At 44.9% G+C, this 24,552-nt stretch overlaps 2 protein-coding genes across 4 annotated transcripts; one reads left to right on the top strand and one right to left on the bottom strand.

The window, feature by feature from the left end:
• Positions 1-20,446, bottom strand: LOC123148928 (uncharacterized). The gene is made up of 3 exons (XM_044568456.1): positions 20,323-20,446; positions 16,582-16,683; positions 1-276 (listed from the first exon to the last, which is right to left on the bottom strand). The coding sequence occupies exons 1-3, from the start codon at positions 20,359-20,361 to the stop codon at positions 31-33; spliced, it is 387 nt and encodes a 128-aa protein (XP_044424391.1). The 5' UTR covers positions 20,362-20,446; the 3' UTR covers positions 1-30.
• LOC123148926 (zinc finger BED domain-containing protein RICESLEEPER 2) lies at positions 19,596-24,552 on the top strand. Of its 3 annotated transcripts, XM_044568451.1 has the most exons (4): positions 19,607-21,110; positions 21,744-23,835; positions 23,921-24,021; positions 24,212-24,552. In XM_044568451.1, the coding sequence occupies exons 1-3, from the start codon at positions 20,982-20,984 to the stop codon at positions 24,013-24,015; spliced, it is 2,316 nt and encodes a 771-aa protein (XP_044424386.1). In that variant the 5' UTR covers positions 19,607-20,981; the 3' UTR covers positions 24,016-24,021; positions 24,212-24,552. The 3 variants fall into 3 exon arrangements, 1 of the variants encoding a protein (XP_044424386.1); XR_006474231.1 differs by having other exon boundaries at positions 19,596-21,101; positions 21,744-24,021; XR_006474230.1 differs by having other exon boundaries at positions 19,602-21,110; positions 21,744-24,021.

Genomic DNA, 24,552 nt, shown 5'->3' on the forward strand with positions numbered 1-24,552 from the left:
CCAAACTGATAGTTCCACGCATGACAACACTCATGATTTGGCCCTTTTGCTCCTGGTGTTTCCTGCTGGGTTTGGCATCTCCTTAGCTCTGCTTCTAGTCACTTTTGCTGGGATTTGGGGCACATCAGCCTGCACTTCCTCTTGAGTTGCAGCAGTTTTCTCATGCATATTGCTGCCAGTCACTGACCCATGTGTGCCTGCTACTGTAGAAGTAGTGCTCATCTTCCTCTTCTTGCAGGGAGATGGTCCTCTCATAGCTGGCCTTTTCCAATTCTTCTTAGGAGTGTTGGAAAAAGGAATAAAGTTAGTTAGTTGCAGTCAAATAAGTAAAAGAAGAAACATTGCAAATAGTACAAACCATAGAACTGCACTAGCAACAGTAGAAGCTTGTGTAGCAGGTTCTTGTGATACATCATCTTCACTAGCTGGCTGCTCTGGAGAAGGCTGCACAGTTGATGGCTGCTTTGGAGAAGGCTGCACAATTGCTGGATGATCTGGAGAAGGCATTACAGTTGCTGGATGATCTGGTTCTTCAATTTCATCTGCACTAACTACATCATCTTCTCCTTGGTCAGCATTATCTGGCTCTATAGGCTCCTCTACATTGTCAGCTCCCCAATGTGCATCCTCTTCTCCAAATGCAGGATCAATGGCATTTTTGCAGTTCTTTAGGAAATGTCCATACCCTCCACATCTTTTGCATTTCCTTTTCCTAGCTCCAAGGCCTTTCCCTTCACTAGCTGCCCTGATTCTTGTTTTCCTTAGCCTTCCTGCTGCAGCTTTGTGCTGAATAGGAGGACAAAGTCTGAAACCTAGATCAACAATATCCCACTGTTGTTTTCCCTCAAGTGATGGTATATTTTCAGCATATGTCTTCTTGAACATATGAACTGAGAAATAGTGATGCACATACTGATCTATGACATTTGCATCTCCTCTCAAAGATGTAATGAAAAACAGTGCATGTATGCATGGCTGACCTGTGATCTGCCACTTCCTGCAACTACATTGTCCCTTTTGAAGATCAACAGGGTATCTCCACTCTCTCTTCTCCTTGTCTACAACAGTGACTTCTTCTTCAGTTGGACTTCTCCTTACTAGAGTCATATCCAACCTTTTGCTCTTTGCCATCAAGATCTTCATAACTCTAGGAATGATTTTGTGCCCCATGAATTTTTGAAGTTCTATGCTGCTCCTAAGACCAAACTTCTCCATAATGTACTGTCTAATCTTATCAAGCAAGTCTACAATGTGCAGGCCTTTAAGTTTTTTAATTTTGGAATTAAATGATTCTGCAAGGTTGCTGGTGACATACATATGTCATTAAACATTGCTCTAGCCCAGATTTTGTTATGGTGCTTTTCAAGGTAAGCCTTCACTTTGGGTTTTATGCAGAGCTGTCTCAAGTGGTAATTGTGCTTCTTGATGCTATAAGTGAGTGAACATGGCCACAAATGCTCATCATAAAATTTACCCTTGAATTTCTTGGAGAAATTTGCTGCAAGATGTCTCATGCACTCTTTGTGCTCAACTCCTGGAAAGACTATATCCACTGCCTTCTCTAGGCCTTTGCAAGCATCAGTATGAATAACAAGTCCTTCAGGGTGTCCTATAACCTGCTTCAGATTTTGGAAAAACCAGACCCAACTCTCCTGGGACTCTATCTCTAGTACACCATAGGCCACTGGAAAAATCCAGTTATGTGCATCAACTGCACATGCTGCTACTAATTGCCCTCTGTAAGTGCATCTAGTGCCACCCCTAGTTGGTTTTGGAGTATTGACGACAAACCTAGTTGATGGACTAATGTGTTTGTGAGAATTGCAGGATAACACAGGTATAAGTACCTCATTGATTCGGTTTTACTACCAGAGATGACCCCTAAAAATGTATGAAGACGTTGAAGTCAAAGGTGGTATATGAAGATATTCACATTGAAGACTATGACAAGAGAAGACACTATATGAAGCCTATGGAGCTCGAAGACTTAGATCTTTCGTAGTTCTCTTTCTTTTGTGTTGAGTCATAGGAGCCACCGTACTGTTAAGTGGGGTCCAAGAGAACCAGTCAGAATGACTGAAGTGATGCATAAACCAAAAACCTATGTCTTTGAGTGAAGACTATGAGAGCGAATCTTGTCCAGAGTTGGACAAGTCAGCTTTGCTTGTAGCCCAAGTAAAGTTGTCGTGTGAGTTTGAAATCTGACCGTTGGAACACGTGTCAGTTCCTTAGTGACCCAGGGTCATTTCGGACAAATCAGGTCGGGTTGCCAAGTGGCTATAAATAGCCCACCCCCTACAACCATAAATGGTTGGCTGCTCAGATTGAAAGTACGGCTTTTGTCGTTTGAGAGCAACCCACCTTGAAGCCTTTGAGAGAGAATTCCTTGTGAGGATAAAGCCCTAACCACCAGAGCCAGAGAGAATTGGGCATCACTTAAGTCTTCTTGTCTGTGTGATCTGAAGACTTATTACACTTGAGGACTGTGCATCCTCCAGCCGGTTAGGCGTCGCGTTCCGAGCTTCCAAGAGACATTGTGGATTGCCAGTGAACAAAGTCTATGAAGGTTTGGGAGTCTACCTTGAAGACTTACCAGAGTGATTGGGCGAGGTCTATGTGACCTTAGCTCAAGGAGAATACGGTGAGGACTGGGTGTCCTGAGCTGCGTGTTCAGAACTGGGTGTCCGGGACTGTGTGTCCTAAGGTTTAAATACCTAGCCGCTCCAACCAGACGTACAGTTGTCACAGCAACTGGAACTGGTCCAACAAATCATTGTCTTCAACGAGTCACTGGTTTCATCTTCACTTCACTTTACTTACTGTTACTCCTTGTGAAGTCATTGTATGTTTGGTCTATCATTTGTCTTCACTGAGTGACTGCGTGTTCTGTTTGGCTTCACAATATCTTCCAACGTGATCCTTACTACCTAGCTCTATTAGTCTTTGTGCTTTCACTTCATTGAATACTTGACTCTGGTTTGCCTATTGTAGTCTACCTTCCGCTGCATGGTAATAGGTTTAATTTTATCGTTTGTCTTGAAAACTCCCATGTTCTGAAGACTTTCATAAAAATCGCCTATTCACCCCCCCTCTAGTCGATATAACCACTTTCAATTGGTATCAGAGCAAGGTGCTCCCTTGTTCTGTGTGATTCGGTTTAACCGCCTGGAGTTTTAGCTATGTCGACTGCAGGGATAATTAAAGTCTCCGCTGCGTGCCCCGTCTTCGATGGAACTGAATATCCCTACTGGAAGAATAAGATGTGCATGCATCTTGAAGCCATTGACGTCGACCTATGGTATGTCGTCGAGAACGGCGTTCCCAAGGCTGGAGAAGGTGTCACTGCTGCTGATGTCAAGAAATTCGTTCAACTGGACTCTACTACCAAGAATATCATCTGTGGTCATCTGACCAAAGGACAGTATGGCCGTGTGAGTGCTTTGAAGACATCCAAGCTGGTCTGGGACTGGCTCTCCAAGGTCAATGAAGGCATCTCAACCCAGAGAGATCAGAGAATCAGTGTCCTTCGCAACCTCTTCAACTGCTTCAAGCGAAATGACAATGAGAATGTCCAGCACACATTTGACCGACTCACTGACATCACAAATGAGCTTCAAGCCCTCGGCGCCACTGAGATTACCAAACACGAAGTCGTCAAGACGCTGCTGAGATCACTTGATAGTTCGTTTGACATCCTGGCCCTGATGATTCAAGAACGTCCTGATTTCAAGACACTCGATCCGTCTGACATACTTGAGAGGCTCAACACACATGAGTTTCAGCTTTCGGAGAAAAGAGATATCTACGGTCCAAACTATGGGCGAACTCGTGCCTTGAAGGCAAAAGTTGTCTCCTCATCTGAAGAAGAATCTGACAGCAGTTCTGATGACCCTGAAGACATTGGAAGGGAACTTGCTATGCTTGTCAAGAAGTTCCAAAAATTCACCAAGAAGAAAGGCTTCAGAAAGTCTTCCCGATCAAGTTCAAGGAATGATGAAGCTCCTGCTCATGACTACAAGAAGAAAACATGTCACAAGTGCAAGAAACTTGGCCACTTCATCTCTAAGTGTCCACAGTGGGACAATGAGAACAAAAAGAAGAAGAAGAGCAAGGAATATGACTCTGACGACAAGAAGAAGAAGAAGAAATACTCAAAGTCTTCTTCCAAGTCTTCCTCAAAGTCTTCATCACACAAGAAGAGCTCATCTGGCAAGGCACGTGCATTTGTTGGCAAGGAAATGGATTCAGAGGAGGAGTCTGCTTCTGAGGAGGCGGAGGTGGAGTCTGAGGAGGAATCCGACTCAGGCGTTGCAAGTCTGGCTACAGCATACGTTGCCAAGTCCATCTTCAACACTGAAGACAATGACTTCATCACCGACACCGATGCAAATGACAAGGACTACTTCGCTTCTACCTACTGCTTCATGGCACGCGGTGCCAAGGTAAACACACGCACTACTCACTATCAAACATCTAGTGACGATGACTCTGATTGTGGTTCAAAACCTAGCTACAAAACACTTGCTAAAATTGCAACTGAACAACAGAAAGCTATGGAACATATTCAAAAACTGTTAGACATAAGCGATGATCTGTTAGGTGCTGAAATGACTCGATCTGAATCCTTAATTGAAGACATAAAAAATCTTCACGTTAAGTATCAGGAACTTGAAAGTCGTCATGAAACTCTCTCAATAACTCATGAAAAGCTTTCCTATGATTATCTTCAAAGGAAACAGGATCTTGAGAAATTGAGAGCGGTTCATGAAGATCTTCAAACGGAAAACGAGTCACTTCGCGCCAAACAGATCAGTCCCGCTCAGGAAGGATTTGAACCACCATGTCTTAAATGCATTGAGCGTGATAATGCTACTTCTGTTGTTGAATGTTCTACTGCTACTGCTGTTGCAATATCTTCAACTATTGATGTGGTAACTAACCCCTCTGCTGAGGATACCACCACTATTGCTGATGAGAATGCTAGGTTGAAGACATTGCTTGAAACAGGGATGTACAAAAGTCTTCAAGGGCATCATACACTATGTGATGTCCTCAAAAAGCAGATTCTGAACCGAAACCCTAGGAAAGAGGGTGTTGGGTTTGTAAGGAAAATGAATGCAGATGGCTCTTACTGGAAACCTGAGCAGTACCCCAAAACCATGTGGGTTGCTGCAAAGGAACCTTCAACAGATCCATCCAATCTAACTGGCTTCACTTGTGCTAACCCCATTATCATTGATGAATCCTTTGATGCAAACTATATACTGTTTAAGAATCAGAATGGTGAAGTGTTTGCCAGGTACATTGGTACTAACTGCAGGAATGGACCGCCTATGAAGAAGATCTGGGTTCCGAAAAGGTGTCTGGAAAATCTTCCTGTGAATGTCTTCATGACACCTCACGTGAAGAAGACAAACCTCAGACCAAAGGCTTCATACGGTCCAAAGGCTTCATACAGACAGAGGACTCACCTGAGTCGCACTAACGCAAATGTTTTGCAGGGAAACCATACTCAGGCATATGAATATGAGAGCAGTTCATCAAACCGCCATGTTCATAAGACCAAGAACTATTCTGCTTATTCTTATGAGTACTATGGTCCTCCTGCAAGACTGTTTGCTAAGGCTTCAAAGCCAAAATTCTCAGATGCTGCACTTAGACTTATTGCTTCTAAGCCGCCCTTGATGTGGGTGGCTAAGAAAGCTTAACTCTCTTTTGCAGGGAAAGGTCTCCAGCAGAAAACCAAAATCGTCTGACGCTATTGCTGGGGACCTTAAACATCTTGTAGGGCACAAGATCAAATGCCCAAATGGTCTTACTATGTACTTCGTACCTGAATCGCTTGCTACTCTCCCTATTGGTTCTAACCTGGATCTAAGCTTTCATAACCCACTGGTTCATCAAATGTTTTTGCTTCACAATGCTCTTGGTGAAGCCTATCCCCCTAACTGCACTGTAGGGTACGACAGCAGTGTCTTCAGAATGGATTATTGACAGTGGGTGTACAAATCACATGACTGGCAAAAGAAGTCTTCTTATGGACTCAACCTTACGTCCATCCGACAAGAGCCACATCACATTTGCTGACACTGGTAAAAGTAAGGTATCGGGTCTAGGTAGAGTTGCAATCTCAAGGGATCAACACATGGATAAAGTCATGCTTGTTGAATCCCTTGGCTTCAACTTAATGTCTGTCTCAATGCTTTGCGATTTGAACATGATCGTAATGTTTGGAAAATATCGTTGCCTTGTACTAATGGAATCTGATAAGTCTCTAGTGTTTGAAGGGTATCGAAAAGATGATTTGTACGTGGTAGAGTTCTCAGCAGGGCCACAGCTTGCAGTATATCTTCTAGCAAAGGCTTCAGAATGCTGGCTCTGGCATCGGAGGCTTGGACATGCTGGCATGAGGAACCTTCACTCCCTTGCAAAGAAGAAGCATGTCATAGGCATCGAGGGTGTCAAGTTCAAGAAAGACCACTTATGCGGTGCCTGTGAAGCAGGGAAGATGACGAGGGCCAAACATCCCTCGAAGACAATCGTGACCACTACTCGACCCTTCGAACTGCTTCACATGGATCTTTTCGGTCCCACTCATTACTCAACTCTAACTACTTCTGCTTGCCTCTATGGCTTCGTTATTGTTGATGATTATTCTAGATATACTTGGGTGCACATAATCCTTTACAAGACTGAAGTGCAGGATGTCTTCAGACGCTTCGCCAATCGAGCTATGAACAATTTTGGCGCCAAGATAAAGCACATCAGAAGTGACAATAGCACTGAATTCAAAAACACTGGCCTTGATACATATCTTGATACCTTGGGCATCACACATGAATTCTCAGCCCCGTACACGCCACAGCAGAATGGCGTCGTCGAACGCAAGAACAGAACACTAATTGAGATGGCCAGAACGATGCTAGATGAATACAAGACCCCAAGAAAATTCTGGCCCGAAGCCATTGATACTGCATGCTATACAATCAATCGTGTTTATCTTCACAAGCTACTGAACAAGACATCTTATGAGCTCCTTATTGGCAAGAAGCCAAATGTCAGTTACTTCAGAGTATTTGGCGCAAGGTGCTGGATCAAGGACCCACATCACACCTCAAAATTTGCACCAAAAGCACATGAGTGTTTTATGCTTGGATATGGAAAGGATTCGCACTCCTACAGAGTCTTCAATCTCTTTCATTACAAAGTGGTTGAAACAGTGGATGTGCGGTTCGATGAGACCAACGGTTCACAAAGAGAGCAGCTGCCAAATGTGCTAGATGAAGTTCCATCCAGTGAATCAATCAAGCTAATGGGAACTAGACAAATTATACCTTCTGAAGCTCATCCTGAAGAAGAACTTATCATTTCAGCACCTGATCAACATGAAGACAATGCTCAGCCTGAAGACATTCCTTCCAACAACGACAATGAACAACAAGAGCAAAGTCTTCGCCCTGTACATCCTCGCGTTGCCAATGAAGTGCAGATTGAAAGAATAATTGATAGCAACAATGCACCTGATCCACTCACTCGTTCAAGGGAAACTCAGCTAGCAAATTTCTGTGGGCACTTCGCATTCGTCTCAATATAAGAACCCAAGAAAGTTGAAGAAGCCTTCATGGAACCTGAATGGATTCAAGCTATGCAAGAAGAGCTTCAACAGTTTGAGCTGAATAATGTATGGGAACTGGTTAAGCGTCCTGATCCACGGAAGCACAATATAATAGGCACCAAATGGATATACCGCAACAAGCAAGATGAGCATGGTCAAGTTGTCAGAAACAAAGCTCGTCTCGTTGCTCAAGGATATACTCAAGTGGAAGGCATTGACTTCGATGAAACATTTGCTCCTGTGGCTAGACTTGAAGCCATACGCATAATGCTGGCCTATGCAAATCATCATAACATATTTCTATATCAAATGGATGTGAAGAGTGCCTTTCTCAATGGCAAGATTGAAGAAGAAGTGTATGTTGCACAACCGCCTGGCTTTGAAAATCCAAAACATCCTGACATGGTATACAAGCTCAACAAGGCACTGTATGGCCTCAAACAAGCCCCTCGGGCCTGGTATGACACACTCAAATACTTCCTGAAGAGCAAAGGCTTCATACCTGGTTCCCTAGATCCCACTCTTTTCACGAAGACATATGATGGTGAACTGTTTGTGTGCCAAATATATGTGGATGAAATTATCTTTGGCTGCACCAATCAGAAGTACAATGAAGAGTTTGGATATATGATGCAAGAGCAATATCAGATGTCCATGATGGGGGAGCTGAAGTTCTTCCTCGGTCTTCAAATACGACAACAACGCAATGGCATCTTCATATCTTAAGAGAAGTATCTCAAAGATTGCCTGAAGAAGTTCGGTATGCAAGACTGCAAAGGCTTCACAACACCAATGCCAGCCAAACATCATCTGGGTCCTGACGATAATGGTAAAGAGTTCGATTAAAAGGTATACCGCTCCATGATTGGTTCTTTACTTTATCTATGTGCATCTAGGCCAGATATTATGCTTAGTGTTTGCATGTGTGCTCGATTTCAAGCGGCACCAAAGGAGTCGCATCACTTAGCTGTGAAGCGAATTCTTCGATATTTGGCTCACACCCCAACTCTAGGATTATGGTATCCAAAGGGATCAGAGTTTGATCTGGTTGGATTCTCGGATGCTGATTATGCTGGTGACAAAGTTGATCGCAAGTCTACATCAGGCACATGTCACTTTCTGGGACGATCACTTATATGTTGGTCTTCAAAGAAGCAGAACTGTGTATCTCTCTCCACTGCTGAATCTGAATACATTGCTGCTGGATCTTGCTGCGCTCAGCTTCTGTGGATGAAGCAAACACTCAAGGACTATGGCATTCATCTGAAGCAAGTGCCACTTTACTGCGACAACGAAAACGCCATCAAGATTGCCAACAACCCAGTTCAGCACTCGAAGACAAAGCACATTGAAATTCGTCATCACTTTCTCAGAGATCATGTTGTAAGGAAGACATTGATATCATACACGTCAACACTGAAGAGCAATTGGCAGATATCTTCACCAAGCCCTTGGATGAGAAGAGGTTTTGCAAGTTACGGTGTGAGCTAAATATCCTGGAATCCTCAAATGTCCTGTGATCAGGCACACATCCTAACCCTTATGCATATTGATGACTTAGATGTGCAACACACAAAGTAAAGTATATCTTCAATCAATGAAGACATATATTCTAAGTGTGAATACATTAATGTGGAATTTGACTTCAGAGCGCCACGATAATTGTGCGCCGTGTCTGGGTCTAATACTTCCTATACGGTGGGTAACGCCACCACCAAACATTCTATTTTGAAGTGTTTCACTCATGGCGTTACCTTGCAATGTATTCACATTTGGTTTGGCTTCAATCTCAACATATTTTCATGATTATCATCACTATGTTGATTATATATATATATATATATATATATACATACTAGTTCTGTCCTCTACAGCATTCACTTATAGCTATGTCTTCGTGTTGAATTTTTTGAACTAAGTGAATGTGATCGGACCCTAACCTCTCTATGCTTTCTATCTCAAACTCTATCTCTCCAAGTCATATGCATTTATTGAAACTGTCGGATGTCTTCTCTGCGTCCTTGTCAGCAGAAGATACATAGACAACCATTAAGTCTGTTTTCAATGCTCATTCCTCCACATGAAATCCGGAGAAGTAGGAACGACCACCCGACAATCCAGGCGTGCGTGGGATGTGGAACAAACCCCAAAATTCCGCATAATGGCCACGTGTTCCTCAGATGCGAATCGCCAGGGGCACCTGAGTAATAGCACAGTGCCGCCCCTGTACCTATAAATACACACTCACAGCGGTCATTATCTCTTCTTCCACCCTCGCACGAACCCTAGCGCCACCGCTAGCTCTCGATGACGCCGGCGGCGAAGCGCTTCGCTGCCGCAACCTCTCCGACGCTGTCTTCACGCCGACCGCGGACATCGTCCTCTCCGCTGTCACCGTAGGTGTCCTCCGTCGCCAAGTTAGGGCACGGAAGAGTGAACTGCTCGGCCTCATCTCCCACTCCGTCTAGCAGTTCTCAGTGTGGTAAATAAAACTCCCTTTTACAGCACCGTTGATCCTATTGATTTGTCACTTTCTACCACAAGCAGTTTCTGTTCACACAAGCTAGATCTCTCTCATACTGCATCTCATAACATGCCTAGTATATTCACTTGTGCTTCATAAAGTAGTTAGATTCCTCACTTGTACTGATCTGTGGATTCGTACAAATCTGGAACCAACTTCTTATCTATGAGTGAATGTCTTCGCACGATGAGGTCAATGTCTTCTAAACAGATTTATCTTCAAAATCTTCTGAGAATGCATATGACCTCTTCCCCTTCCCTCGCACCTTAATGCTGTCACAGGTACATGTCCGTGGGAGAATCCTTTGGTTCTCATAGTCTGCATTCATTTGTAGAATTCTTACAGCATCACATAAATTCTCCCGAAGCCAGTTCCTGTTGGTCCAGCAAACGAAAACCTTTGAAGCCTTTGAACGTCTTGAAGCCTTTCAAGTTAAAGTTTATGGCTTCAGAGAAAGCAGCAAAGAAGGGTGGCAGAAAGCGTCGTGGTGAGACCTCCAGAGATCTGCCGGATGAACTCTCAGAAATGTACAAGACAGATCCTGAAGAGGATTACAGTCAGCGCAAGACACGAATCCAATGGATTCGAAGATATTGGGTAGAACAATGGTTCAAATACAGATTTGTGACCCAGGAGTATGCTGAGAAAAACGCCATCAAGAGACCATGGGGTGACATCCTATTCAAGAATCTTCTACCCAGGTCCAAAGATGAAGCCATTGCTCAAGGCTTCTATCCATGCATGGTCCGTGGACCACAGCCTGCTGATGCACACTCGTCGTCACTGATATGGTGTCGTGACGACAATCTATTCAAGCGCAACTTCCAGTTTGCTCAGAACTCAGCGAAGCAGAACAAGAAGACTTTTGGATTAGACTTCAACCCTGGTCCCTCATCTCCAAGGGCAGATGGCACACGACATGCAGAACCCAATGTCATCGGTCCTTTTGCCAACCTTGAAGGCCTCATCACCTACATCTTGGTTCAAGGGACTGCAGTGAATGAGCCTGCAGCTGACACTGAGTCTGATGACGCGCCTGCAGTTAAAGAAGCCAAAAGCTTCAAAGCCGGCCCCTTCACCAAAAATCTCAAGGGCGAAGCCATTGGCAACTGCACCTCCTGAAGACAGTGTGCAATCTGAAGACTTTTCACGCGTCTCCAAGCCCCAGAAGGCCAAGGTGCCTCTGTCTCACACTGGCAAAGAGCTAACAGCTGCTGCCATTCTGCGCAACGACGACATTGATCTGTCAAGTGATGAAGATCTTCCAGATGACACTCTTGAGCAACTCATCAAGAGCAAAGAAGAAGCAGAAATTTTCAATGATCTGCCTCTCTTTGATGTCACCATCATCCACAACTTCATTGACGAGTGGTTTGACACGCCAAACATCAGCTTTGAAGATCTGCAGCTACCCATTGGCCTCAGTGTCGCCTTCCAAGGCGCCATTGCTTTAGAACTTGCTATTGCCCAACGCATTGTTGAACTGAAGCAGAAGATTGACTATGAAAAGGCTCAGTTCAAGAAGCATATGGCCAAGCTCAGCATGCAACAAGTGAAGAACTTCAAGACAATGATGCACGAGCTCAAGGAAGCCTTTGTGAAGAAGCGTGCAGAAGCTCAGTGTTCACGTGAGCGCATGAAGACTCTGGCTGACAGATGTGTGCAAGCCTATAATGAGGCTGAGAAGCGCAAGGCGCTTGGGCGTCCTGACATCGACCCTAGGATGGCCGCAAAGAAGAAGAAGAAGCCTGCTACGGCTGAACCTGATGCACCAAGGCAAGAAGCAGTTCCGATTGTCTTCCCAACTAGACTGACTGGCTCGAAGCCAAAAAGCCGGTCAACAGCTTCAGAGCTCAAGAAGACAAGGACTGCTGAGGCTGAAGCCAGGAAGAGGAAACACTCTGAAGCCTCTCCTACTGCCCCCTCCAAGAAGAAGAGGAAGACCAAGAAAGCTCGGGCTGCTTCCACAGAGTCCTTGATAGTTGAACCCATTTCTATGGTTCATCCTGACGCAGAACGTCAACTGACAGTTCATGAGCCTGCTTCCACAGAGGCTCCTGAAGCTGAAGACATTCCAGCAGCTGATCCCATCACTGCTGAAGACATTGGTCATCATGACAATGTAGAAGATGATGCAGTCCTTCCTCAGTTTGAAAACAGTGAACTCATCAGCATTGGTCGTCCACTGACGCCAATTGCATAGGATGCTTCATGGGCGGATCGCCCACAAGAGGAAGAAGACTATGAGGCCCAGCCCACTCCAACTCCACAAGCGTCGTCTGCGTTACGCAGACTTCGCAAAGGTCCAAGGCCTCAAGTCTCTGCTGAAGACATTCCGGCTGCATCAGCCGCATAAGAAGAAGTACCACAAGATCCCACTCCCCTGTTCCACCAAGAAGCAGTTCTCCAGGAGAACGTGCCTGTGACAGACCCTCCAGCTAGTCAAGTGGAGGATGAAAATCTTGAGGCTGCCACAACCAACAATGAAGCTAATGTGGAGCCCTCCCCAGCAAAAGCTTCAGAAGACAGCGAAGCCACTGATCCCGCCACTTCTGTTCCTGAGTCTGCTGCCGGTCCCCAATTCAACTATCATGTTGAGCATAGGCCTCAGGTCCAGAAGCCAATCCCAAGACTGCCAAGGTTTCCAGGTCCTGCATCAGCACCTGGCTCCTTCAACATCAATGGCTTCAGGGTAGACAACACGTTCTTCAATAGCTCCAGGAACCCCTACTCAAGGGAAAGGATATCATCTGATCGGTTCTGGAGCTATCCTCAGCGAAACTATTACTCTTGCATTCTTTACAACCAAGGTCGCATCTTCCCACACAAGCGCCTTGACGTTGAAGCTATAGCTGGTCTGCCCTATCTAGAAGAAGCGTTGGATTGCTTCAAGCAAGTGGGTCTGCTGCAGTTTGTTACTGATGAAGAGCATTGGAATGAAGAGCTGCTGCTACAATTCTATGCCACACTTCACATCAAAGGGTACAACAGAGATCCGAAGACTTGGGTCCTGGAGTGGATGACTGGCAACGTTCATCACGAAGCCAATGCATTTGACATCATTGAGCTCACTGGCTTGCCCACTCCTGGCGATCTCTTCGAGCAAGGCTGTCAGCTGCATGCTGAAGCTATTGAGAGCATCTTTCAGCGGCCAGAACCTGATATGAGTCAAATGCTCAGCATGATGAAGCCATTGCCCCAAGATACTGCTTATCCTACAGATTTCTTCATTGAAGACCTTGAGTACCTGCCCAGAACCATCTATCACATCATCAGGCGAACTCTCTGGCCTATTAAAGGGCACTCTCCAAATGCCAAGCTTCAGGGTGCAATGAAGACTTTGGTCTTCTATATACTTCATGGCAAATGCTTCAATGCACAGGACTTCTTCATACGCCAACTTGCTGCATCAGGCATTGATCTGTTTGGTTTGAAGTTCTACGCCCCTTGGGTCATGCGGCTGATCAAGCTACACTCCGCCATCTCGTATCAGCCCTCAGCCCGCAACCATCGGATCTTCTTGCCTGACGTGGACATGTCTACTGAAGCCATATATCCTGAGCCTGCCAAGCAACCTCTAAGTCTTCAGAATGCAGACCATCAGAGTTTTACTCAAAACATTGAAGGCGTTGAAGCAGTTTCTAGGGTGTATCCTTTGGCTGGCACTACACGTGCACCACACCCTGCTTCCACTGAAGCCACTAACAGTGCCACTGCTCCAAGACCCAAGAAGCGCACTCGTGTTCTCAACGACTGAGAGCTTCTTGTGGCTCTATATCAGAAACATGATAGGCATCATGACTGGCTGAAGCGTCAGATGAAAAGCCTCTTGGTGGATGTTAATCGCACTCGAAATCTTGCCACCAAGAATGCTTTCGTTGCCCATGAAACCTGTCGCCGCACATGGAAAGGGCTCACGATGATGTGTTCTGAAGCTGATCTTCAAGAGGATGGCTTCTCTGAGAGATTCAAGTTTGACTCCACACCTCCTCGAAGGGCTGTGCTGCTAGGAACTCCATCTCTTGAAGACTTTGAGTTCTCTTCCTCTGCTGCCACAGTGACTGCCAGAATTATTGAGGAAGAAGACGATGCTACTTCACCACCACCTCCTTCAGCACCTCCAAGCTCTTCTGCACCGCCGAACAACACCAGCAACCCTGCTACTTCACCTACTCCTCATGGGAACGAGTAGAGGCTCTATGTCTTCAAACCTTTTTGGTCATTACTGACAAAAGGGGGAGAAGCATATGAGATTGATAGTCTTCAAGCGGGTCCATATGGGCAGGTGCTTTATATTTTGCTTCGTGCTTACAACTCTCGTTTTTGCTACATTTGGTTCTTATGAGTTGTAACACTTAAACTAGATGGTCGTCTGCTACTTATTTGCCACCTTGTTTTGCGAAAATAAATTCCGCACTTAGCTCATTCTGTAGACGTCCATTTTCCATTATGCATGTCATTATCTTCATATACTTTCACATGCATAGTGGATTGTCATCATAAGTCGAAGTGGATCTCCACAAGTACAACCTGCCATGTGCATTTGCATTCCAAAAGCAAATTAACTTATATGCACATCTTCAGGGGGAGCCCTTGCAACTTATGAAGACAATTCATTATCCTTTACAATTTCACAGATTATATTCCCCGTTGAAAACTTCAACTAGTTTGTCATCAATCACCAAAAAGGGGGAGATTCTAAGTGCATCTAGTGCCACCCCTAGTTGGTTTTGGAGTATTAGCGACAAACCTAGTTGAGCGACTAATGTGTTTGTGAGAATTGCAGGATAACACAGGTAGAAGTCCCTCATTGATTCGGTTTTACTACCAGAGATGACCCCTAAAAATGTATGAAGACGTTGAAGTCAAAGGTGGTATATGAAGATATTCACATTGAAGACTATGACAAGAGAAGACACTATATGAAGCCTATGGAGCTCGAAGACTTAGATCTTTCGTAGTTCTCTTTCTTTTGTGTCGAGTCATAGGAACCACCGTACTGTTAAGTGGGGTCCAAGAGAACCAGTCAGAATGACTGAAGTGATGCCTAAACCAAAAACCTATGTCTTCGAGTGAAGACTATGAGAGCGAATCTTATCCAGAGTCGGACAAGTCAGCTTTGCTTGTAGCCCAAGTAAAGTTGCCGTGTGAGTTTGAAATCTGACCGTTGGAACACGTGTCAGTTCCTTAGTGACCCAGGGTCATTTCGGACAAATCAGGTCGGGTTGCCAAGTGGCTATAAATAGCCCACCCCCTACAACCATAAATGGTTGGCTGCTCAGATTGAAAGTACGGCTTTTGTCGTTTGAGAGCAACCCACCTCGAAGCCTTTGAGAGAGAATTCCTTGCGAGGATAAAACCCTAACCACCAGAGCCAGAGAGAATTGGGCATCACTTAAGTCTTCTTGTCTGTGTGATCTGAAGACTTATTACACTTGAGGACTGTGCATCCTCCAGCCGGTTAGGCGTCGCGTTCTGAGCTTCCAAGAGACATTGTGGATTGCCAGTGAATGAAGTCTGTGAAGGTTTGGGAGTCTACCTTGAAGACTTACCAGAGTGATTGGGCGAGGTCTATGTGACCTTAGCTCAAGGAGAATACGGTGAGGACTGGGTGTCCTGAGCTGCGTGTTCAGGACTGGGTGTCCGGGACTATGTGTCCTAAGGTTTAAATACCTAACCGCTCCAATCAGACGTACAGTTGTCACAGCAACTGGAACTGGTCCAACAAATCATTGTCTTCAATGAGTCACTGGTTTCATCTTCACTTCACTTTACTTACTGTTACTCCTTGTGAAGTCATTGTATGTTTGGTCTATCATTTTTCTTCACTGAGTGATTGCGTGTTCTGTTTGGCTTCACAATATCTTCCTACGTGATCCTTACTACCTAGCTGCTATTAGTCTTTGTGCTTTCACTTCATTGAATACTTGACTCTGGTTTGCCTAGTGTAGTCTACCTTCCGCTGCATGGTAATAGGTTTAATTTTATCGTTTGTCTTCAAAACTCCCATGTTCTGAAGACTTTCATAAAAATCGCCTATTCACCCCCCTCTAGTCGATATAACGCACTTTCACCCTCTGAACCTACCATTCAGAGCTGTAGCATCCACAGCAAGGTAGGGCCTGCATCCAGCTAAAAAGCCACTCCAACAAGCTTTGAAACTAACAAAAACTCTTCTGAAACACTCCTTTTCATACCTCTTTCCCTTCAACTGGAAGGGAACAGTGTGCCTATCTATTTCTACAACACTACCAGGAGAAGCTCTCTCTACTTCAGCTTTGAATGTGTACAAAAGCTGAAAACTGTCCTCATACTTTCCATAAATGTTGTCAATAGCCATTTGTTTACCATAATAAACTCTCATGTAAGGCAAGTCTAAACCATATTTTTTCTGCAAGTTAGTTTGCAATTCCTTGGGACCAATGTTTGAATTTTCTCTTACCCAGTTCTGCACAGCATCAACAATCCATCTCCTCTTGGCTGCTCTCAATCTTTCAGCTCTGTTGACACTAGGACAATGGTGCTCATAGGGATTTACTTTGATCTGCACATAAAAAATTAAAGTTAGATACTCAATAGGAAAATTAATCATAATTACTATGTTACAACACCATATGGAAAATAGTCAGCATCGATTATGCAATTTGTTAATACCTGAAACAATGTGTTGTTTCTCTTTAGAGAGGCATGCAGCCTCCACCTACATCTTGGAAAAGCACAATACACAGTGAACCTTGTTGGATCACTATGCTCTATTTTGTACTCTACTTCATTTTTTATGGAGAATGTAGCTACATCATTTCTACAATCCACAACAGAAGGAAAGACAACCCCTTCAACTAGACTTGGATCATCTCTGTCATACAACATCTCAGGCCTGTCCTTATCATCATTCTCAAAACATCCCATGTCAATGTTCTCCTGTTCCTCTTCTTCATCTGTATCTAAAAACTCTGCTGGAATGTAGTCCTCATCCTGCTGGTCCACATTCCTCCTGGGCACTAGATCAGGAAACATTCTCTCATCTTCTTCATCTGAACCTAGCACATCATCAGGCTCTGCCTCCTCAATTATAGGATCTATGGGTATCTGACTGGTAGTATTAGCAACATTACTGTCACTAGCACCAGGTTGAGTTGGCACATTTGCACTTGGAGTTCCTGGTGGATGACAGCTACTACTTGGAGTTGCTCTGCTGCTCCTAGACCTACTAGCAGCAGTTTTTGATTTGTTTCCTGGGACAGGGGGCTTTGCTGTACTAGGAGCTGCATCTGGTCTGGCTCTCTGTATGACAGTTGCTTCAATTTTGCCACTTTTCAATAGTGCATTGGCTGCAAACATCTGGGCTAGCTCATCATCACACTGCAGAGGGATCCATGCAAATTTATCCTGGTCCCAAAATCTAAACTCAATAGCATCGTACAAACCCCACGGATATTTTCTGTATACTGCATCCCTAAAAGAGGTGAATGTGCTTGTAGCATCGACCACAAGAGGAAAAGTGAAGCCTGTGCCTTGATCCTTAGTACCAAACCTTGCTAAAAGAGTCGTTTCCATTCTAATGGACAGAGAAAATGCGCGCTCTGGATCCATCCTACGAATGCAAGAAAATGTCCGAAAAATATCACGCACAACAGATCTACCTAAAACTAAAGTAAGAATTAGTGATAAAAAGCAGATGAACTTACCCATCTGGGATCTGTTGGCTCGTCTCCTCCGTCGACATCGGAGTCCTCTGTCTTGACGCCGCGCCCTCCATTTCGCCTCCGCCGCCGCGTGAGCTACGGGTCTTCACCATCGTAGCCGATGAAGATGTGGTCTGGATCTCTCACGACATCGACCAAACCACGGGCCGGGCTCGGATGCGCGCCGCCAAAAGCTAGGGTTAGGGTTCGCCTGGGTCGCCGCTGTGCTAGGGTTCTAGAGACAGATTCGGTAGAGAGGGGAAATGAGATGCGATACATATGCGGGTCCCACCTGTAAGGAAAGGGCAGGGGCATGTGCTGTCCAAAACGGCGCAAAACTGTGGTCAAACGGCGCTGACCACACGAGCCCGTCACTGAAGGGCATTCGAGCGAGCCCTGGGACAAATCTAAGGGCAAAACTGAGCAAGGTGGAAAATTAAGGGCAAACCCCGTGGGTGGGTTCCAACTAGGGGCAAACTTGCAATTGTCCCTAAAAAATAACCCCATGTTTGTCTGGTTAAAAAATATGCACATGAAACTTTTAAAACCTTCTTTTATATTCTAAATCACCGTTGGGCAGAATTAGAATAAAATAACATCCGTTTACATTAATGCCATATCACCGTTGGGCGGAAATGGAAATAACGCATATTACTCATAAACAATATGATGATACTATTTCTATTAACAACTTTACTAAGAAATAATAATCATCATCAACTTTATTGCAGTGAACAAGAAATATACATTTCTCTAGTTCAAAAGCATTTCTTGATCTTTATTTCTGTTCTCTGAAAATTGATCACTTTGATACAAAATTTATCAGAGATTTATGTTTTGAACATAAGACTCAAAGAATTATAGTATTGTTATCATCAACGTTGGTCAGAAAATAACAATACCATATTTTAACTTTAAAACAAATATCTTTCTTTTATCATATCGGAAACTATCTGCATCTTATTTCACCCACGGGGGAAAACATTGCTAAGAACCGTTCTTCCAATTAAATTTTTCCGTTGGTTCCAATTTAATTGAAGGACGAAACTTTTTCTTTGCAGCGGAAACTTTCGATATTCTATGCAGAAACAATTCTGCACTCTTTTATTCTCTAAGCAATTTTAACCGATTGGTTCAAAAAAGCATTAGAGAAGCAACAATTTAATCTTTTAGTTTAGTTCTATTCACTTTTAAAGGAGCACTTTTATTTTTATTTGCAACGGAAAAACATGAATAGAAAATTCATGAACTTTTTATTCTTTATAGAAACTTTTCTTTGACCAAATAAAAATTCATGAACTTTTTTTTTCTTTGTAAAATTCATGAACATTTCTTTTTCTGAAAATTTTCTATTTTAATTTTCAGAAACTTTTTCTATTTTCTAAACAAACTTTCTTTGGATTAAATTTGAATAGAAAATACTATCTGAATATGCCCAAAAAAGTGGACAAAAAAACAAAAAAAGAAAACTACAGCGCAGCTACAGCCTCGGCCTGACGCGCGAGGCAAAAACCGGCCACGGCCTGTGAGGCGCGGTCCACGGCCTGCTACTCGAGCGTCGTTCGGCCGCACTAGCTCATCAGCCCACGGCCCACCGCGGCCGCGCGGCAGCGGCCTGGTGCGTTCACGCTTTCGCCTAATTGGCCCAATTGGCCCTGGGCGGCGCTAGGTCTTTGATCCTGGCCATTCTTTTAGATCGGACGGCCGAGCGGGGTTTTTGGTTGGACAAAACACGGGAGAGTCCCCCGATCCCGAAGCCTAGCCCCCATTTCCCCCCTCGCGCGCCGCTCGTTTCTCAGCCTCTCGCTCCCGTTCTTCTCTCTATCGGCCGGCCACCGCGACGGCGCTGGGCGCCGGGCGCCGGCGCCGGCAGCGAAAAGCCACCGCGCCGGGCCTCCCTTCCTTTCCTGTGGCAGAGAGAGAGGGGATCGTGCTTGCGCCCTCCTCTGCTCCCTTACGCGCCCGCCTCTGTCTCTCTCTGTGCTGCAGCTGGGTCGGGGCTCCGCCGGCCGCCGGCGGCGACGGCACGCCGCCGCGCCGCGCGAGCACCCTTTCTCCTTCCCCTTCTTTTCTTTCTCCTTCCACCTACAGCTCCAACGCGAGTGAGACAGGCGGCTGCGCCCCCTCTCACCCCCTGTATTTTTGTGGTCGTCGGCGTCGGAGCAGCCGGTGGTTTCGCCGTTGCCATTCCCTTCGCCGGCTGCGCGTTCCCCTCTGGTGAGCGCGCCGCCGTCGAACGGATCGGCCGCGGTACACTTTGCCCCAATCAGGGGTTGGTTCTTCGTCCCTGCACCTCGGCTTGCCGATGCGTGTGGGCGGAGTGGAGGCGCTACTTTTTCCGTTGAGGATTCATTCTTTGCCCTTCTAGGGTTCTTTTGGGGAGGGATCTTTTTTCTTTCTCTGTTTATACTTTGCACCAAAAATCATAGCCTAGCATGGCCTGATACCATTGATAGAACCTCTAGATCGGTTAGGCTAGATATTCCGGTGGTTCTCACCTTCTGCTTGTGGCTCGAGGAGCTTCTGGTGCCGGCCATGGTGCCGGTGACGGCAGGGAGTAGTGGTGGCGGTGCTTCCTATCAGCACTGCACTAACCCTAGATCGGTAGGGGATTTAGGTGGGGTATGCGGCGTTGTGACGAACCTCGTGCTGCGAGCCGCTAGCCCCCACCTCTTTATATAGTGCAGGTGACAGGGGCCCGTCAGCCTGGGCGTTCGGGTACCCGTACCCGTTACCCGAACCCGAACCGAACCGTAATAACCGAAATGTGGGTTAATTCGGGTATCGGTCTTCGGTACGGTTCTTATTTTCAGACTGTTCAGTCTTCGGGTAAGGGTTCGGTTACTAGTCTCGAAAACCCGAACAAACCATATTAACCGAAGTTTATATAAGCAACGTCTCACGCGATCACTGGGTCACACCACACATGCGGCTGCGCGGCCCAGGCCCAACTCACCTCTCCCCACCGCTCGTATAAAGCCTCACACGGTCCCACCCTCACAGTCACACGAAACCCTCGACGGCTCGACCCCTCCTCCCTCTCGTCCTAACCCTAGTCCCCAGCGGCGGCGGCGGCGGCGGCTGTGACGCAGGAGGCGGGATGGCGCGTCGGCGCGTGATGGCGTGAGGCACGTGGGCAGGTCATGATGCTGTAGCGATGCGCCGAACTGCCGAAGGAGCCGCAGTTGCTGGATCGAGTGGAGACGGAGACGCGCGAGCCACCGGCCGGAGTCAACGCACTGAGCACGGTCGACGGCAGCAACAGCAAGTGATCAACGTGAGTGTGGTAAGTCCCTTGACTTTGTCACTCCCCAAGTTTCACTTTGTCCCGATTCAGATGCTCAATTGCTCAAGTAGTCAAGTGTTCGTTGACTTGTTGGTATATGGGCTGTAGGCGTGTAGCTAAAATTTATATAGATAGTGAGTTTGAGTCCCGATTCAGATGCTCAAGTACTGTAATTACTACTATGTGTATGTAGATAGCAGATTGTTTTGACACCTTATGCAGACAACAAAATTGATGTATGTGTATCAGTGTATGCAGAGTTGCAGACAACAGACTAAATTCTACTGTTAGGCTAAATTCTACTGTTAAATGTACTATTTGTAGATAAATTCTACTATTTATTTATATAAATTCTACTGTTAGGCTAAATTCTACTGTTAAATTAGACAACAGACTAAATTCTACTGTTAGACAACAAAATTGATGTATGTGTATTAGTTCACTAGTTGTAGATAAAGTGTACTATTAGGCTAAATTCTACTGTTAAATGTACTTTTTCCTGTAACTATGAGTGATGTTATATATTGTACTGTTTATTTCATCTTACTTATACTGTTATATTTTCTATAACAAATTGTCACTTCTCATTGCTGATATGTTAGGCTAACTAGTTGTATCATTTGTTGTTTGTAGATGGCAGAACAAAGTTCTCGTATTTCGCATTCAGACACCTCCCCTTACAACGCTTCGAACTTGGAGAAGGACAGTCATGATGGGCAACAGCTCCCCGACCAGCAGCAGAAGGAGACGACCGAGGCTGAGAAGAATACAGAAAATGCCAAGAAAAGGAAGGAAATGGCTCCACGGTCGGAAGTTTGGAATCATTTTAGCAAGGAAGTAAATGCCACGACAGCAACATGCAACTATTGCAAAAGTGAGCTTGCTTGTGGTTCTAAAAGGAATGGTACATCATCCTTGTTGAAGCATTTGACAACCTGCAAGAGAAATCCTCATAGCAACAAGGATGACAAGCAACCAACTCTACAAGCTACTCCGAATCAGGGGGATGCTAGTAAGTGTTCACTCACTACCTGGAGATTTGATCAGGATAAGCTTAGAGATGCTTTGGCTGAAATGGTAATTGTGGATGAGCTTCCGTTTGCATTTGTTGAGAAGCCAGGATTTAGAAGGTTTGTGGCAAAGGCTTGTCCTCGTTTCAATGTCCCATCCAGGAGGACGGTTACTAGAGATTGTGTCCGCATTCATTATAGGGAGAAAGTCAAGCTAAAGAAATTCTTCAAAGAATCTTGTGAAAGAGTTTGTGTAACTACCGACACATGGACATCTTCCCAAAAGCAGAATTTTATGTGTGTGACAGCCCATTTTATTGACAATGACTGGGTTCTGCATAAGTGGATCATTGGGTTTTTCTTGGTGAGGGGTCATAAGGGGGAAGACATTGGGAAGGACCTGGAGAAGTGTTTGGTTGAGTGGGGCATAGATAAGGTGTTTTCAGTAACAGTTGACAATGCCTCACCAAATGATGGAGCAGTAAGCTACATAAAGAGGATCATGAACAGTGCCAATGCAAGCATAGGGAGAGGAGAATATATGCACATGAGATGTGCTGCTCACATTCTGAACTTGATAGTTACCGATGGGCTAAAAGAGTTGGATATCTCGGTGAAGCGAGTCCGTGCTGCAGTCAAGTTTGTTAAGAATTCTCCAGCTAGAATTACTAAGTTCAAGAAGTGTGCTGAATTAGAGAAATTGGCAAATAAAGGTTTCTTGTCACTTGATGTATGCACTAGATGGAACTCCACATTCTTAATGCTGAAAGCTGCAGCCACATATGAGAAGGTGTTCGTGAGGTATGAAGAAGAGGACCCATACTTTGCAATTGAGCTAAATGGCGACAAAATGCCAGGAGTGCCTCAACCAGAAGATTGGGATAATGCTTCAAAGATGGCAGAGTTTCTTGAGCATTTCTATAAGCTTACCCTTCGTGTTTCAGCCTCAAATCATTGCACATCTCACATCTTCTTCCATCAAATTGCTGATATCATTGTCTTGCTGAGGGCTTGGTGTGGAAGTGGAGACCCTTTGCGGAGAGAGATGGGAGAAAGGATGCTGGACAAGTACAACAAGTATTGGGCAGATCACAAGAGCTTCAACATCTTGATCTTTGTGGCTGTTGCTCTTGATCCAAGATACAAGTTGTCAAATTACATCAAGATTGCAACTTTTGAAATGTTTGGGCAGATCAATGGAGAGGAAGTGTGGACAAAAATGAATACAACTCTTACAAATCTGTTCCAAGAGTATTTTAAGTTATATGGTCCAACTGAGCAAGAAGTGCAGCCTGATGATGCACCTAGCTTTGAAGAGGACAGCAGCGAAAGCTTGATGAGTTCCTTGATTGCAAAGAGAATGAGAATGAATGACTGTGGAATCAGCATTAGCCCTTCGAAGTCTGAACTTGAAAAGTATCTTACAGAGGATAATGAAGCAAACAGCAGCAAATTCAACATTCTTGAGTGGTGGAAGGTCAACTCATCTAGATTCCCTGTGCTATCACGTTTAGCTCGTGATGTCCTAGCTTTCCCGATATCTACAGTCGCATCAGAGTCAGCTTTTAGCACCGGTGGACGCATTCTTGATGAGTTCCGAAGCTCGCTCACTCCATTCATGGTGCAGGCACTAATTTGTACTCAGGATTGGTTGCGAAGAGAAATTCCTGTTAACAATGAAGAGAATGAAGAGCTACTTGCCAACCTAGAGGATGGTAATTATGCAAACAAGATACTCTTAGATATGTGCTTTCCATTTTGTTCATACTTACATTCTCTCGCTTACTCCATTTATTTCAGCGATACTTCAAGAATTGTCTGATCTGAGCGTTGCTAATGCTAAGTCCGGTACAAGTGCTGGTGTCCACATCACCATTGATGACATCGAATCATAAGTCTTGGTGAGTAAAATTCTTGCAAGATTTCCCCTGTAACTTGCATGTTGTTTTCAACTTGATATGCTGGAAACTATGGTGGGAAAGTGGAAATGATATGCATGATCTCGTATACATATCACCTTAATGTTACGCAAGATTTCTGTTTTAATTTGTTTTGCACTATATTTAAGTGATTTTCGTTCCACTTTTGCAGGGAATAGCAGAAGAACATCAAGTGTGCCGCCAGCCCGCCAACCTAAGGAACACTCTCAGCTCACTCTCAGCTCGCCCTCAAGGATACTTCATACTTGTTAAGCCCTTAAAATATTAGCTATGGTTATCTCAGCTTGGACCTATTACTAGTGTCATGTGTGTGTTTGTGACTGTTTGGACCTATTCAGCTTGAACCATGTTTATTGTGTGTTTGGACGACTTGTGTTGTGCACTGGTGTGTTGGGAGCTATCACCTATGAGAGTATGAGACAATGATGTGAGTCTATTATTGTCAAATTTGATGTCATGTTGCTGAATGCATGAATCTGTGCTTGTGTTGTC

The sequence above is a fragment of the Triticum aestivum genome, chromosome 7A, assembly GCF_018294505.1.
Source record: "Triticum aestivum cultivar Chinese Spring chromosome 7A, IWGSC CS RefSeq v2.1, whole genome shotgun sequence".
NCBI classification, from domain to species: Eukaryota; Viridiplantae; Streptophyta; class Magnoliopsida; order Poales; family Poaceae; genus Triticum; species Triticum aestivum.